We start from the raw sequence: 18,679 nt of genomic DNA, 5'->3' as shown, positions 1-18,679 counted from the left end.
AATCTTTCCTGTGACAAGATGGCATCCAATGTAATCAAAAAAGTCAACCAACGAACAAGATTCTTGTACCGGATCTCCTCTCTGGTAAACAAGAATACCCTGAAGACTCTAACAGGAGCACTCATTCAAGGGTACTACGACTATGCTTGCACCTCATGGTACCAAAGCACCTCAAAGGCACTAAAAAGATTACAAATATCACAAAACAAACTGGTCAGACTACGGCTTGACCTTACTCCTAGAACCCACCTCACCCCTGCCCATTTTGACAACCTAGGCTAGGATGGCTTAGAGTAGACGACAGAGTACAGCAACTTGCAATGGGCCTGGTCTACAAGATACACTACACCACTAAGGTACTGTGGTATAATATCTAATGTTCTCATGTAAATATAGTCCCCTCCCCTATATCCCCTTACCTGTGCCCCCCCCCTCTCTGTGGAATAAGACACTCCCCTCCCCTGTGTCCCCATTACCTGTACCCCCCCCCATCTGACCTATCAAATGGGACCACACCCCCTCCTGTTAACTATATAGATCTCCTCTTGAGATCTATCCGGGCTTCTTACCTGGGGGATTTCAGCTGATCACCTGGGGGGAAACCCTCAGCCATTCTCTCTATGTATTCTATCTGTTTGGTTAATAAACCCTTGTTATTATCCAAGCCTCGGTTGACTGAGCACATTCTTCATCAGGATATCTCCAAATATCCCACAGTACCCATGTACATGTTGAAATACTTCCCAAAAGGTCAATGAATACCACGACCACAACACCAGAGGAGTTCCACAAATCATGTTCAACCCAAATTCGGCTCAAAAAGGGACTATACACATGTTTTGCAATTATAATTTTTTTTAACTTTATTGCCAACAGCAATACAATGACAGTACAGTACAAATGACAATACAGACGGGGGGGGGATAAAGTAAACATTTACAAATAACTAACCTTGATTGGGTCCCTCCTCCAAAACATTCCTGCCTACACAAATATACCTACATTTCCCTCTCTGTATATACTTACCCATAATACACACTTGTACATTTCCCTCCATCCTGTCTCAAAGCAGTGTGTCCCAAGCCTATAGCCAAGATAGCTAGTAATTGACCTCCATCTCTTCTCAAAGAGAGGCATCTTCAGCTGTAGCTGGGCTGTCATGTGTTCCATCATATGTACATGTTTAACTTTCTGTTTCCATTGAGCAGTCGTAGGGGGCTCAGGTTTCATCCAGTTAATAGTAATAATTTTTTTTGCAATCATCAATAAGATGTGTAATAGGTACCGTAGCTGATCCGTGTCCAACACTCGTTCGCTCTGTATTTCTAACAGAAACAACATTGGGTCCATGGGGATGTCCGTTTCCAATATTTTCTCTATTTCTTCTGTTATATCCTTCCAAAACGTCTGTATTTTTGGGCAGTCCCAGAATATGTGTGTATGATCCCCAACCATACCACATTCCCTCCAGCATTTGTTGGTAGAGTCCTTTTTGAAGACACATGCTGTCATGGAGTTCTGAAAAATCTCATTTTGACCTTCCAATCAAATTCTTTCCATAACTGGCTTCCAATCCCCCTGTGACAGTTAGAACACATGGCCTCCCAGTCCTCATCCACTATTGTATTCACCTCTAGTTCCCATTTTTCTTTAATATGTAGAGTGTCATCAGACATGTCTAGCCTGACTCCAGTCACCCGAACAACTGCCTCTTTGAACTGCTGCGGTCAGGCAAGCGATACCGGAGTCTCAAGGCGAGCACAGAAAGACTCAGAAGAAGCTTCTATCCCCAGGCCATCAGGCTGCTAAACGAACAATGAACACTACACAACAACAACCATCAAACGCACATAGCACACACATCCACACGCACACACTCACTTTAAACAAACACACTGTAGCACCCACTCCACACACTTTATAGCACACACCCACTTTAAACAAACACACTGTAGCACCCACTCCCCACACTTTATATTTATTGATGAAGGATTGCACTACAACTCGTACACCTTACTGTAAATTGTACCTAAATTGTACCTCATCCCATTTCTGCTTTGCACTATATAGTACTGTACATTAGTACACTGCATAGTATTGTATATTATATGGTAACTCAGTTACGTCTATTCTGCATCGAACATTGTACATATGTCTATACTGAACACTGACCTCATTTTCTACTTCTAAATTACATGCTATACTATGTTATTTGATACTATCTTGTCTAGCACAGTCTCTGGAGCGTAACAGTAAGAAGCATTTTGTATGAAAGTATTCTGTACTTCTGTATGACAACTATTAAAGAAACTTGAAACTAGATTTAGGTACATAAGGGATATTTGTTTTCTTGTCAATATCGGGCGTTCACACAGTCGTATAAAATGGAATTCTATATTAGTTGGTTCTTTCTTAATAGTATCCCAATCTGTGTGTTTAGTGACATAATTTCTAATTTGTAGATATCTGTGTAAGTCACTTGATGGTAGAGAAAATCTGTTTTGTAATTGTGAGAAGGATTTAAATGTATTCCCATCAAATAGTCGGTCAATTGTAATTAATACCTTATCAGCCCACTTTTTGTATGTGTTATCCCACATGGATGGGAGAAACTCTATGTTTCCTACTATGGGCATAGCCCTTGACAAAGCTATGGTACCTTTTATGTGTTTTTTAACTGTGTTCCAGATTTTCAGTGTATGTTTGATCCATATATTAGTTATTCAATCTATAATAACTAATTATATATTAGTTATTCAATCTATTCAATCTATCTATTTTAATCTATCTTTTAGGATGGGGACCTTTCCAACTGAAATGAAAACAGCCAAAGTAATTCCAATACATAAAGCAGGAGAACATTTTTTTTAACAAATTATAGGCCTGTTTCTTTACTTCCTCAATTTTCTAAAATTGTGGAAAAACTTTTTGTTGCACGTCTGGACAGTTTTATTGATATGAATGAGATATTGATTGATAGCCAGTATGGATTCAGAACTAACAGATCCACATCAATGGCTCTCATGCAGGTAGCAGAAGAGTTAACAAATTCAATCGATAATAAACAGTATGCAGTTGGAGTTTTTATTGATCTGAAAAAAGCTTTCGATACCATTGACCATGATATTTTACTCAGAAAACTTGAAAAGTATGGAATTAGAGGGATAGGGCTCAGTTGGATAAAAAGTTACATAGAAAATAGGAAACAATGTGTGCAGATGGGGGAGACCAGATCATCCTGCAAAGTGATAACATGTGGGGTACCGCAAGGATCCATTTTAGGACCGAAATTATTTATATTGTATATAAATGATATCATTGATGTTTCTTTCTTTTTTTTTTTTTTATCTTTTTCCCCCTCCATTTTCCTCCGATTTTTCTCCCATCCCAATGTTAGTCGTATGCCAATTCCCAATCCTCTTCCTGGTCGCTGCGCACTTACCCCCCACAGTCAGATCATCTGGGAGAGTGGAGGCTATCACGTGCTTCCTCCGACACACGTCCAGCCAATCAACCGCTTCTTTTCACCTGGCAGCGCGGATCCTCCCTGAGAGGGCGTAGCGTGTGGAAGGATCACACTATCCCACTCAGGTCCTATCCGCGCTTAGCAGGCGCCCCGACCGAACTGTAGGAGTCGCTGTTTACAACGACCCGGACCCACCCCGCCAGCTTCTCCCACCCTCCAATACAGCCAATTGTATTAGTGTGAACGGCCAGCCAAGCTGGTGACAACCCCGGAGCTGTGAGCTGGATTCGAACAGGCGAATCCAGGTCACAGCTCCGGGGTTGGTGACGAACGCAATCTCCGCTACGCCACCTAACCGCCCCCATCATTGATGTTTCTGATAAACTTAAATTTGTCATTTTTGCAGACGATACCAACATTTTTTGTTCAGGTGCAGACCTACAACAGTTGCTAACAAAGATTACAGGTGAACTGGGGATGTCATAATCACAGCACGGGCCTACTTCACTCCCCCTCCTTTTCCCCTCACGTCCTCCACACGCTCCTCTTCATCCCCCTCTCTATCCACTGCGCACTCCTCATCATCCTCTCTTTCTTCAGTCACCCCTTCCTTCACCCTCATTCACCATGCTGTATTCCATCCCCCTAATTCACACACGGGCAAACACCCCACTCTCCCCAGCTGCACCCTATCCTCCCCTGATGAGGGGACTATATCTGCACCTCGACCAGTGGCGGCCGGTGGGTACTTCGCCACTAGGGGCGCTATACCAAACATTTTGCAAACATGTACAGTACAGTACCACGCAACAGACTCATGGCAAGACGTGAGCGATTCGACTCACGCTCACGGCAATGAATCGGCTCTTATGAACGAGTCGCTCAGCTGTTACTACAACAACACACAACCAGTCAAATAAAGTATAGTCTAGACTCTAATTCACAACTTGAAACACAATATATAAATAGAAAAGTTAGAAACAAAACTCGCCCGTCTCCAAACACAGGCAGATCTCTCCCTCTCTCCTTCTCTCTCTCACACACAGCGCGACGTGGAATCGATTCGTTACACAATCAGACCTATTATATACCAAGAATAACTTCAGTATGAGTACAGGGCTGTACACATATTTTGCATATTGTTAAACGAGCCAAGGCTAGCTATTAAACTATCGATATGAATCGAAAATCTGGGACCCTGATGTAAACAAGACAAACGTCTTTCTCTGGTCTGCATCCCCTTAACAATTGTGTGTATTGAGCCGTACTGTATTGTACCCATTCTGCAATCTGTTAATAAAGTTCTCATTCATTCATTCATTCAAACATAGACGATATTGAACAAGCCATAATCCACGTATTTTCAATCCGAGAGAGCTGCAGTAGTTAAATCAATGAGCCATCGACATAGGGTAACGTTATTATTGCATCCAAGATTGATACACGGCTGGCTAGGCAGTTGGTAGTCATAGTCTTGTGTTATAAAATAAATAAACAATCAGCAATGTCTCGCTTCATGAATGGCCAGCAGTAGCCTAACAGTACTGCTCCTAAAAAAAAATATTTACAAACGTTAACGTTAACGTTAACGTTAACGAGAGAGAGAGAGAGAGAGAGAGAGAGAGAGAGACTCACTGTTTAGTTGAAACGTCCAGGGCAGGAGAGCTTGATAAACGTGTATAATCCACTGATGATGTATTCCAGACCACTGTCCACTGTAGTCTGTCTCCAGACTGCATCCGCCATATAGCTTGTAAGCCAAGTGTTAGCTCGTTAGCACAACACAAGTACATTCTTTTGTCCATTTCCGCTCGAACAGACTGCAAACTACCTGGCGTTCTATCGCCATGCTCTAAGACAAACTCTAACCTTAACCAACTTTGAAAGAGTGCCTAAGCTTAACAGTCTAAAGAACTTGCAGTCACGGCACGCTCGTCTAAGACAAACAGCTGCCTGCATCATTCTCACAACAACACAACTATCTCCACCGACCAACCTAGGACCAACCTAGGAACCAACCTAGCCGGAATAACCTAGAATTGGAACATTAGAAATTGGATTCGGCCAATCAGAGATCGTCTCTGTGAAATTCTGCTACGGAAAAAAATACTGGCATCGGCCAATCAGAGAGCGTCTCCGCGAAATGCGGCTACAGATATTCTTGACGCTACTGGCTAGACCGCTTCAAATCGCGCCCGGATTCCAACATAATAGTCATATTTCAACGCACAACGCGTTATGCACTGATTGGCTGTGACGGATACAGCGATCAAACTGTGACGCGCACTCAGAGCGCTATCGCGTATAGCCCGGGCCGAGAAATACGAAAAAATTAAAAAAAAACGTGATGTCACTTCCTGCTCTGGAAAACGAGTGTTTTTTAATTGCGATAATAACGTTATATTGTGCATTGGAAATACAAACATACTTAAAATGAGTAAATATTATTCATTTTAAACATGTTTATATTATTTATAGGGCTATAAAACAAAAAACTAAAAACGTATTTTTCTTGTTCTCTCATATAACCAGGGTAGTTCCTGAGGGGGGGCGGCGCCCGAGCGCCCCTAGTGGCGAGCCGCCACTGACCTCGACGCTGACCAGAAGCGGTCGTGGTATTAATTACCACTGTCCAGGTACGACGTCTCTGCCGAAAGCTCTACTGCTAGACACCCTCTGTGTATTGGCTTACTCTAACCTGTTTCTCTCCTGTGCCCCAAAGGACCGCCGTCCCTGTCTGGACGTCACCTGTTCCCGAAGAGGAACACCTAATCTCCCGCTGCCACCCAGCAGCTCCAGCGTCCCTGTCTGGACGTCACCTGTTCCCGAAGAGGAACACCTAATCTCCCGCTGCCACCCAGCAGCTCCAGCGTCCCTGTCTGGACGTCACCTGTTCCCGAAGAGGAACACCTATTCACCCGCTGCCACCCAGCAGCTCCCCCGACAAGCACCAGGACCGCTTGCTCGCTCACTGCCGCCGTGGCAGCCACAGGACAGAACATAACCCCGTTCTATTTCCCCCCAATTCCTGTGTTGCTCAATTACCATTAAACACCCTTGAAACCGCTCCTTTCTCTTCTCGTGTATTCAGCAATTGGGCTGTGCTCCAGACCCCAGTTCTCACAGGGGAAGCTGAAATGTTGGCTTGATACTAACAAACTCTCCTTAAATATAAGTAAGTCTAAATTTATTTTGTTTGGTAATAAAAAAAATACATCCGGATACTCAAGTAGAGATATGCATAGATAATGTTCATCTTGAAAGAGTCAATTAATATACTTTTTTGGGGGTCGCGATAGACCAAAAGTTAAAACCTCAGCTTGTTATGGTTTGTAACCGACCCCAATCGCACAACACAAGACAGGTATGAGAGTAAGCCAAGAACTGGGCATTTATTGAAAACACACAGAAACGGCACTGTCCCTTTAAGGGAGAACACAAATTACTGGATAAACAGAAAGGGAAAAGGCACAGTGCCTTTAAGAGGCGAGCTGGCTAAGGGGAAGGCTAAGGGAAGGCTAACGGAAAACAGGGCCGGGGCAAGGGAGGAAGGGAGGACTAGGAGGACTGGACAGGGAGGACTAGGAGGACTAGAGAGGGGAGACAGGGACAGAGGCGGGCTGGGGAGAGGGAGGACTGGAGGGACTAGACATGGAGGACTAGGAGGACTAGAGAAAAACAGGGTAAGGCCTTGGAACAGGGCGAGGGCTGGAGCTGCATACTGGGACAGAGAAAACAGGGTAAGGCCTTGGAACACAAGCATTAATGAATGTTGCTGCTCTGCAGCTTCTCCCGGGATGGTTCGTCTGAGGAAGCTGACGGTGGACATCAGAACCGCTCTGCAGATCTCTCTCGGCAGATCTCCGAGGGTGGTAAACGGGACCGAGAGGGAGAGAGGGAGCGGGTTAGCTCAGAGTTCAGTTGGGAACAGAGCAGGTGACAGGAGAGGTGACTTGTCCCAAAAACAGAGTAATCCAAGTGACAGAATCTTCGGTGTATATACACACTGTGAGTGAAGTCCCAAAATACAAATCCAAGTGAATAATATCTTCGGTGAGTATACACACAGTGAGCGATGTTGAGGCCAAAGATTATCCCAATGAACTATCCAAAAAGCTGACGCTGGGTGAGTGACAGTCTGACAAAAAGCAGGATATCTTCAGTGTCATTAAACACACGAAAAACGACTAGGATCAAAGACAGTCATAAAAACTCACCCAGGCGCTGTGCGTAAAGAGAGTTGGATCAAAACGGGGCGAGCGCGTCGCCACGGGGAAACGGGTTGTCCAAGCGGAGGTCTGAGTGGTGCGTGACTGCTTGGAATACGCGCCGGTACGAAGGGCGCATCTGGCGCGGAGGTCTGAGTGGTGCGCGACTGCTTGGAGTGCGCGCCGGTACGGAGGGCGCATCTGGCGCGGAGGTCTGAGGGGTGCGCGTCTGCTTGGAGTACGCGCCGGTACGGAGGACGCATCTGGAGTGCGTCTGAATGCGCGTCTGGGGTGAAGAGCGCGTCTGCGCGGAAGAGCGCGCCGGCTCGGAGAGACGCATCCTCCCGTAGAGTATTAGGAAGCGATGCGCGTCTGGAGTGAAGAGCGCGTCTGCTGCGCGGAGGTCTGGATGCGCGTCTGGGCGTCTGCTGCGCGGAGGTCTGGATGCACGTCAGGACGTCTGCTGCGCGGAGGTCTGAAGTGGAACACTGGGATACCTCCCGTGGAAGTTTAGAGAGCGCAGTCCAGTGACTCCCTCAGGCAACGGCGACAGGAGGCGAAGGCTGGAGCGCATCTCACGCCGGAGATGAAAACAGCATAAACAGACAGAGGACCTCCCGAAGGAGTCTTGGTGATAGAGAATATGATACGGAATGATACGGCACGACCCGACAAGGGACAGAGGGGAAGAGCCAGGTACTTAAAGCCCACAGGGGTGCTAATTAGAATACACATCAGGTGCGGGAGGTAATTGATAATCGAACTAAAAGTGTGTGTTCGGCACCAGACCAATCAAACACATAATGACAGGTAGTCCAAGGGTGTGGTTGCTGAAGAGCAAACGAACGCGAGGGTGGGGGCTAGTGAGGTGAGGAGAATGCAATTGATTAACAGTAGGCTTAAAGGAACAGAGCGAGTAGGTGAGCAACAGGCTTAAAGGAACAGAGCGAGTAGGTGAGCAGCGGACAAAACCTCACACAGCTGGAAAACTCATATTAAATATATGTAAAGAAAAAAACAGCGCGTAGCTTAGGTATCTTAAGAAAAACCAGACACATATTAAATTTGAGATCATTATACACAATTTATTGTACTCTTTGATTACCATATCTAACTTACTGTATAGAAACTTGGGGAAACACATACAAAACTAATCTGAATTCTATTATCATCTTACAGAAAAAGGCAATAAGGGTTGTGAACAATGTTAGTTATCTCCATCCTACAAACACTGTTTTTTTTTAACTAAGGGCATTAAAGTTCCTCGACTTAGTTGACCTTAAAACAGCAGAGATAGTTTTTAAAGCTAGAAGTTATCAACTGCCATGTAACTTACAAATTTTGTTTAAAGAACGAGAGGTGACGTATAATTTAAGAAGAACACTCAATTTGTCAGTTAAAGCCAAGGAGTGAAACTCTGGAACAATATACCGGATGAAATAAAAAACAGCAGGAGTATTTTTAAGTTTAAAAAGATATTTAAAAACAGGGTTCTAGAATCTTATAGTAAAATTTTACCTACAATCTGTTTTTTTTTCTACCATGAAACTCTGGTATTGAAGATGAATTTTTGATTTTCCTATGTTGGCTTATGTTCTTTTCACGAATGTTTTTTGTTGATTTTTTGTTTGTTATTTTGAAAACTTTAACTTTTTTGAATTAGGGGTTGCTCTATAAGCCTTCGGCTTCAAACCTATCCTTTTCGTTTGTTTATTTGTGAAAATTTTTGAAAAATTATTTGTTTGTTTATTTATTTGTAAACATTCGAAATAAAATAATTCATTCATTCATTCAAAATGTTCCCTGCGCTTTTTTTCTCATAAATGGGAGGGTGGATATTGATATTCCTGGTATGGAGTTTTGCTCAATAGAGACCCAACCGGTTTCCATATCCTTTACCATCCAGGCCACCACTGCTCGAAGCTGAGCAGCCCAGTAATACAGTCTCAGATTGGGTAAGCCCGGCCACCTCTCTTTTGTTGACATCAATATTTTTAATCGTATTCTTGCCCTATTTTTTTGCCAGATACATTTTGGTATCAGTTTTTCCAACATCTTAAATGTGGATTGTGTTACTCGTATAGGGATGGATTGAAATAGGAAGAGTAGTCTTGGTAGGATATTCATCCTTACTGACTCTATCCTGCCAAAAAAGTACAGGGGTAGTAAATCCCATCTAGATCTTTTTAAATGTCTTTAATCAGTTTATCGTGGTTTGAGGAGAATAGTTGTGTAGTCTTGGGTGTAAGAACAACACCAATATATCTGAATCCCTGTTTGGATTTTTTAAAAGAGACCAAATCATCTAATTGGGATGGCCATTCCCCGACTATCATCATGGCTTCGGATCTTTTTTTTTTTTTGTATTTTTTTTTCCGGATTTGTTTATATTTATCTTATATCCTGACACTTTACTGTATTCACTTAAGCTATGTAGAAGTGCGGGGACGAATAGTGATAATTTGTGTTGGTCATTTCCTTCATCATGAATTCCTCGTATTAAGGGATTAGTCCTTATTAGTTCAGCTAGTGGTTCAATGCTGAGCGCGAACAAGGAGGGCGAAAGGGCGTCGCCCTGGCGCGTACCCCGCCCCAGAGAGAAGAATTCAGAGCAGTGTCCATTTACCCTAACTCTAGATCTGGGGTTTTTGTAAAACGTTTTGATCCATTCAGAAAACTTAGCATTAAAGCCCATATGCTTGAGTGTCTGAATTAAGAAGGTCCAATCGACCCTATAAATGCCTTCTCTGCATCTAAGCTGAGAAGCATTGACGGGGTGTCTCCTCTGGCTGCGATTGACTGTAGGTTCAAGGCTCTTCTAACATTATCAGTTCCTTGCCTGTTGTTAATGAAACCTGTTTGGTCTGGTTTTATAAGTTTACTAATGTGTTTTTGTATTCTATTTGCTATAATTGAGGTCAGTACCTTTAAATCCACACAGAGAAGGCTATGACGATATGACATACATTGGGTTGGGTCTTTGTTGTCTTTATGTATTACACTTATCACTGCATCCAGCCATGACCTCGGTGGGTCCCCTTTGTCCAGAGCATAGTTGTAGACCCTGCATAGCACTGGGGTTAGCTCATTTACAAATATCTTATAGTACTCTCCTGGGAAGCTGTCTACTCCTGGGGATTTGTTATTTTTAAGTTTGAGTATACTCTCTCTTATTTCTTCTTCTCTAATTGGAAATGTCATCATATCTGCTTCGTCTACTGTTAATCTAGGCAGGTTGATTGAGCTAAAAAAGGATTTGATCTTCTCTTCCTTGTCTGGTACATGTTCCTTTTTATATAGCTTCTCATAGTATTTAGCAAACTCCTCTGCGATATCTTTAGGTTGGGTTAGCATATGGTCTCTGATTGGGCATTTTATCTTGTGTACTACTCTATTGGATTGGATTTTACGTATCTGAAATGCTAACAGGTGGCTTGCTCTGTTTCCCATTTCATAGTATGTCCTATTTACAAATCTCAGTGCTCCCTCCGCCTTGTATGTTAGCAGATTTCTTTCTATTTTCTTTTAGTAAGCCCAGAGTTTCCACATGTTTGGATTGTTGATGTTCTATCTCTAGTCTCTTAATTTCTTTCTCCAATTCATTTTGTTGGGCTAGTCTTTGTTTTTTTAATCTTGAGGAAATAGCAATAATATTGCCCCTCATCACTGCTTTAGCCACCTCCCAAAGAACAGAAGGGGAGACAGTTTCATTGTTATTGAAGGCGAGATATTCCTCCCAGCCTTTACCTATTTCCTTTTGTATTACTTCATTATTTAATAGTGAGACATTCATTCGCCAGTATTTAAACTGATTACTTGGTCCTATCTTTATTTTCAAGGTGGCAGGGGCATGGTCTGAGATAGTAATTGGTTCTATGTTGCATGTATTAGCTCTGTAATAGGTCTGTTCTTGAAATCAAAAACATGTCCAGTCTAGAGTAACTGCCGTGTACCTGTGACATGAACGTATATTCCTTCTCCCTGGGGTGTGCACAGCGCCAGATATCCATCAGTCCCAGTTCCTCCATCATTGCCAGAAGAGTATTAATTTTTTTGGACCGGGGACCTGTTCCTGCTGGGAGTCGATCTATATTGTTTCTCAAGACACAGTTAAAATCTCCCCCTATCAAGATAGTACACGTTTCGCAATTATGCCACATCAATGTGGAACGCCCTATCCACAGCCGTAAAAAAAACTGCAATTCGAAACTGGCCCCCGTAAATATTCAAACCCCCCCTCCCTATGCTTGCACCTTGCACCCCCCCCACCCACCCCCTCCCAATGTACAGTCTCCTCCAGTATATATTTTCTGTTAGGATCTCTGTTTAACAGTACTGTATATTTGCATAGTGTATGTCACAAATGTAACAGTACTATATATCTGTATGTCATGTATGTCATAATGTCATGATATCTGTATATCTGTATGTTGTGTATGTCATATATGTCATGATGAATTGAAAATGGGGGACCCTGATGGGAGAGTCTTCCCCAACACTGGCACATTTTGACACAATGTTCCTTATTATTTATTCTTATTGTACTTAAGCCAAACATGTTGGTCTCTCTCTCTCTCTCTCTCTCTCTCTCTCTCTCTCTCTCTCTCTCTCTCTCTCTCTCTCTCTCTCTCTCTCTCTCTCTCTCTCTCTCTCTCTCTCTCTCTCTCTCTCTATCTGTCGCTGAACTTTGAGAACACAGCAGGGCCTAGAGGGTTAGGTGTTGAGAGATGTGAGAATAAGACACACAAAGAGCTCCTGGGGAGGCCATGATGGACACATGCCACCTGCGCATGCTCTGCGGGGTAGGGGTCAAAGCTGCCCCACTGTATTTTTAGACTAAGGAGGATCCTGGGAGTGAAAGCTGACACATTGTTACTGTTACCAAGAGACTGGGTGTGTGTGCACACGTGTTTGTGTGCGTGCGTTGGGAGGGGTTTATGTCAAAATGGGTAGAGCATGACATGAAGACTGGCAGGTTTACGGGGTTAAATGATTCCCACTGGGTCATACTAAAATGTATTGAGTCAGAGCCGGTTCCTGGCATAAAAGGTCTACGTTGTCATTTAGGGCCTCAACCACCAGGGGGACCACCCAATGCATTCCCTATTGACCTACAAGAGTGATGACATTACTGTGGGCATTTCAATGCAAGCGCAAAGACAGAGGGATCATATATTTTGAAACTATCCAGAGGAATTTGTAGATACTAGATATGTCATGCTAGCTCACAGAAACGGATTAAGTTGTTGCTAATTATGACATAAAAATCAGTGTGACCATTTTCAACTTGTTGTCTTGACCTCTCAGATATCGAATGAAATGTGGCTCATTGGAACCACACGTTCCCCATTACAGACATGTCAGATTTATGCTAGTTCTGTTTAGGTCAAAACCATGCAGTTTTGCACATGTGATTTCCTTTTTTTCTGTGCGTATTTCTTCATATTGTGGTCCCTAAACATGAGGTAATTGGAGTTGAATAAGTTGAATATATATGTACAGTATATCTGATTGAGTGGGGAATGACCATCACAAGTCTTCCACATAATGTTTCAAGCCCTTAAACACTCAAAATGTTCAACATTTGAATAGGTGAAATTCAAAACACAGAATTTGACAATATTATCAATCTTTAGGATCCCAGTTTTCTGGTGGGATATTTCTATGACATCTTGACCTTGACTACCTTCTTGGGTCTCTTTTCCATGCATCCCACAACAACCGCCTCCTGAAAGGGTTAAGCCATTTATAATTTTCCTGTGTGCATGCACATGTGCATTAGTGTGTATGTGTGTGTGCTAATTCACTTGTGAGCAGTGGGCTTGATTCTATTGTTGTGTTTGACTACAAAACATGTTCTTGCATCGTGGCTAAGTAAGAGTGTTCAAGATCAAGATTCAAGAGTTTTATTTGTCACATACATATACACGAGACATGTACATTTACATTTACATTTAGTAATTTAGCTGCATGACGCTTTTATCCAAAGCGACTTACAAGTTCTGTACGACAAGTCATCATGGAAGGGCACAACTCTATCAGCTGAGTAACAATGTTCATCAAAGTGTTGAGTGCTACAGTGTAGGTTAGTTTATTAGGACAAGTGCATAAGGTTAGTTAGGGTTAGATATATTTTTTTTTTCCGGATAATGGTTGAAGAAGTGCGTCTTTAGTCGACGGCGAAAGATTGGACGGGTTTCGGCTGTCCTAACTGGGGTGGGTAGTTCATTCCACCATTGTGGGGCAAGGACTGAGAATAGGCGACTTCTCTTTGACATGTAGATGTAGTGAAATAAAGGTGGTAAGACTACCTTCCTTCCTTCAGGCCACCAACATAACCATGTATAGGGCCAGCTCTGCATGCACTCATTATACTGAGAGCATCCACCAAATGTCATATGAGAGGGAGAGGCGCCACTTCATTTAATCTGGATGTTAGACTTTGTGTGTGAGCCTGGGTGTTTAACTGCAGGCTATGCATTTCTCCGTGTTTGTGTGTGTACCTCGTTTAAATGTGAAAAATCAATGTCAAGACTATCACAAAATCGGGAGATGTTTGGTGTCCTGATTTTGTTTAGGTTATAGGGTTATGTTAAGGTTATGGTTAGTTACAGAATGCATGCAAGTCTATGTTTTGGAGTCTTAATTTTGTTAAGAATATAGGACATAGGGCATTATGCCTGAATCAAAGATTGTTAAATGATTGTATATTGTATTGTGTGATGACTGAATAAACTACTACTACTACTACTATGTACTCTCCCCATATTTCACATAAACAAACGTGTGTGTTAGTGTGTGTGCGTGTGTGTGTGTGTGTGTGTGGGGGGGGGGGGTACTGGTGTACTGTCAATTCCGTGCAAGGACGTCACCACTCATCGCTTGACGTCGAGGGCCACTGAGAACTATTTGACGGCGACGCACACCGTTCGGGAAGGGGTGAAGAGAAGGCAGGACAGACCGCGGTGGAATGTGGACAAGTACGGCGAGCTGACGTCTCTAAAGCCCTAGAAAAGAGACCCTGTACTTGGCTGTAGCAGGTTTCAACTGGGCACGGGAACAGAGGAACATGTTTGCACAAGTCTGAAGACGTTTTTGTTGTTTACATTTTTAAGTTCCTCCAAACTGAGATGAGAATTTCCATGCGCAGAACGTCTGCGCTCAAGATCTATACTCTCCGTGCAAGTTTATGGCTGACAAACGGGAATTGAATGGATTATTTTCATCTTGTTTTATTCTGATGTTTTGCTTGGTCTGGCGTGGGCTTTTGAGAACAAATAGCACCATTGTCCCCGGAATACGATTATCCCGTTTGGAGCAATTTTACGCATGACCTTTCAGTGAGACATATCTGGATGACGCTGCAAATTCGGTCAACTTTTTTGAGTTTTTATGTAACGTTTTTGGTTTATAATAATGATGCCATTCATGTTTCACGCTAATCCGCGTGCCCTATTTCTCAACTGAATGAATCATCATTCACATCTCGGCTCATGAGGGGCTTCTGTTAATAGAAGCACAGATCGCGTAACACTTTTTTTTTTGCGCACGGATTCGGTTTGTGTGCATCTGTTTTGTGGATCTTCTTGTCCCGGGCAGACGGTTACATTTAACCCCTGCGATGTTGCTCCTCTCCCCGCTGTTGCTCTTGGTTCTCCGCGCAGCACTCTTTGTTACCGCGCAACAAGGAATTGACAACGGCGGGTCCAATGATGACCACCGCGGATTCGCCTCCCCCGGTGGGAACGCGTTCTTCGACTCTACAGGTATATGCGCCACAGACAGTCAAACCCTGGAACAGACCCTGCAGGGGGCCCTGGCCCTGGCTGGCACCCAATGTTCCTGCGATCTGCATACGATATTTGATAGCCCAGAGAGTTCCCACCACTGTTAATCAAGCATCTCGCTGAATAGTGAAACATTGATAAATAATCTTGCTGAATAGTGAAACAAAAAGTGACCATTTATTTTAGACACAGTAGACTAGTTGACTAGGAATTTATTTAATAGTTTATTAATTAATAGTTTAGATCAGAAGAGTTGACTACTTTCTGCTGTGTCAGATCACAGACACAGTCCCAATGGGTGATCATTTAACTGTTTTAAAGGGGGCACATTGTGCTAAATGGGTTTTGCCTTTTTATTTTGGAAAATTACACAAGTACACACTTTGTCCCAGGGTTTTAAATCTTCAGATTAAGAGCCATAACATACTGTTCAGAATTGCTTCCCCTCTATGTCACAATGGGATGAATTAGCTTTGACTGCTATAGTGCCTATGTACTGTCCAGTTTGTAGAGTTTTTTTTTTATTTATTTTTTGTTTACTCTTGGGTGTGGGGTAGCCAGGCAGGGATGGACATCATTCATAAAACATTGTTGTGTGTGCTACTGCAAAACATGTTCCACAGATTCAATGAAGTCATATACAATTGTTGAGAAGATTTGATTTGATTTAAGATACACAATTATGTCCCCTTTAAGATGTGTTTCTGCAAGGTGGTTCTTCCTGCTTCTCCCTAACCCTATTACAAGCATAATCCTCTGGACCACTTGAACCCATATTAGTGTTAATCCTAAATGTTCATTTTCCTCAATAGAATTGATTCAACATTTTTGTCCAATACTGAATTTAATTAAACACGACCCACTAATTGACCCCACTTGACACTGTCGGCTGTGAGATACTGGAGCTGCTGTAGCCAGCCTTGACAGTGGGGCTGACTAACAGACCTTTGACCCCCAGTCTCTCCATGGCTCCTGGGTGTTTGAGTCATGGAAGGGGACATGGGCTCTGAGTCACTGAGCAAGTATGATGTACCACATATTCGACTCAGTGAGTCATTTACACATATTTACACACATTCCAACCTGTTCACTCTATATCCAAATTGTCATCTACGCCATATAACACCAGAGCTGCTCACCATATCTCTATAACACCAGAGCTGCTCACCATATCTCGCAAGATGTTCCCTGTGTTAACACTTCTTTGTGCTGCTCCCAGCAGTTGCAACGAGATGCAACAGACTTTGACAAAATTGACAAATTGATCCCCCTCACTACTTTTAAGGACTCTATTGCAGAGTTGTTTACATACACACACACACACACACACACACACACACACACACACACACACACACACACACACACACACACACACACACACACACACACACACACACACACATGCCTGTAACCCAGCCGTTCAACTGTAATTTGTTTGTTCTGCTTCATGTTCTAATATTTTTTATTTGTATATTTTTTTTTTACGTGTGTTTTAATTATTTCCCATACCTCTGTGATGTAAAATTGTTTCTTTGTCCCCTTTCCCTGTTACCCTTCGAGAGACAATTTTGTCCTTGCCAGGCCGTCATTGTAAATAAGAATTTGTAATTGACCTGCCTGGTTAAATAAAGGTAAAAGAAAAAAAATAGATAGATCGACAGACAGACAATCAAATCAAATAAATCAACTCTATGATTTCTCACTTGTATAGATCGATTCAGCCAAAGCATTTTTCATTCTTTAATGTCCAAGACATGCTCATTTGCTATGTCAATGATGTCCAACCAACCATTATGAATATTTACGAGCATGTAAAATGACCAGTGGAATGCAATGCTACAGTATAGGAGGTACAGCAAAACACAGCGCTACTTCCCTATAGCAGTCCTTGTGAGAATGGGTTTTAAGCAGAGCCCAATCGCTGAACACAGGAGAGGAGAGAATGGAGCGTTTCAGGATATTTAATAGTATTCCCCAAGCAGACAAGAGTTACATCCAGAAATGTACAACAGACAGGAATTGGAAATGTTCTTGGGGCAATGAGAGCAGGTGCACTCCAGTGCTACTGCGGACGGAAGACACAGGTCCATGTCGAGAGAGTGAGCAGGAACTCCTTAGTAAAGGTCCAAGGGTCCAGACAGGGGCTCGCTGGAACGGAGGTCCTGGGCACAAGAGAAGGAATGTTAGAACAGGGAATAATCACACAAGCGTGTCTTCGGACTGAGGCGTCGTACCTAGGTAATGATAATAACACCACAACGACTTCTGGTCAGCATCCTCCGGTAGAAGTAGGGTCTTGGTGATCAGGGAATGGGATACAGCTGTGAAGAGTGAGGTGCCTGGCAGCGTGTGAATCAGGAGATGAGGTGCAGCTGAGTTGAGTGACAGGGGGTGAAGGAGGCTTCCGTGGTGGATGGAAGGGAGGATGAAGAGGAGTGAGGATGGTGTGGTGAATGTGAAGGGGGGATGAGGAGGAGTGAAGAATGCTCTTGCTGTGATTATGACAGGACCCCCCCCCTCTACGGGCGCCCCCTGGCGGCCCAGGCTTGTCAGGGTTGGCCCGATGGAAATCCCGGACGAGATCCGGGTCCAGGATCATCTGGCGGGAGATCCAGCTGCGCTCTTCTGGACCGTAGCCTTCCCAGTCGACCAGGTACTGGTAGCCGCGGCCGGACAATGTAGGCCGGGTGGTCGTCGATGACCAGTGGAGGGGGAGGCTTCGGAGCAGGGGGAGACAGGGGGCTGGAGACCACCGGCTTCAGCTGGGAGACATGGAAAGAGGGGTGAATCTGCATATGGGAGGAGAGCTGGAGTCTGACACCTGAGGGGTGGATGAGGGATAGAATCTTGTAGGGACCAACGAAACGGGGGGTTAGTTTACGGGAAACAGACTTGAGCGGCAGGTCCCGAGACGAGAGCCATACCATCTGACCTGGTTGATGGGCGGGAGCCGGGGTCCGGTGGCAGTCGGCGAAGTGACGGTTCTGGTCCGCGGAGCGGAGAAGCGCGGCCCTCGTGCCCTCCCAAATCCTCCTGCAGCGGCGAAGGTGGTCCTGTACCGATGGGACAGCGATCTCCTCCTCCTGGGCAGGGAACAGCAGGGGTTGATAGCCCAGAGAGGACTCAAAGGGGGACTGACCTGTGGCCGCCGAAGACAGAGCGTTGTGGGCATACTCGATCCATGGCAGGAAAGTACTCCAGCCGGAGGGGTCCCG

At 43.9% G+C, this 18,679-nt stretch overlaps 1 protein-coding gene across 1 annotated transcript in view; it reads left to right on the top strand.

The window, feature by feature from the left end:
* Nucleotides 1-14,828: 14,828 nt before the first annotated feature.
* LOC311231472 (stromal interaction molecule 2-like) overlaps nucleotides 14,829-18,679 on the top strand; it is a gene marked incomplete at its 3' end in the record, with an annotated part of 56,219 nt that continues 52,368 nt past the window's right edge. The window contains 1 exon segment of the mRNA XM_084318072.1: nucleotides 14,829-15,440. Within this exon segment, the coding sequence (XP_084174198.1) occupies nucleotides 15,296-15,440 (145 nt within the window). The 5' untranslated portion in view covers nucleotides 14,829-15,295.

This window comes from Notolepis coatsorum (genome assembly GCF_963971535.1).
Source record: "Notolepis coatsorum genome assembly, chromosome: 7".
Classification (NCBI taxonomy): domain Eukaryota; kingdom Metazoa; phylum Chordata; class Actinopteri; order Aulopiformes; family Paralepididae; genus Notolepis; species Notolepis coatsorum.
The sequence above is the reverse complement of the archived record's forward strand: the minus strand, read 5'-3'. Positions and strand labels throughout refer to the sequence as shown.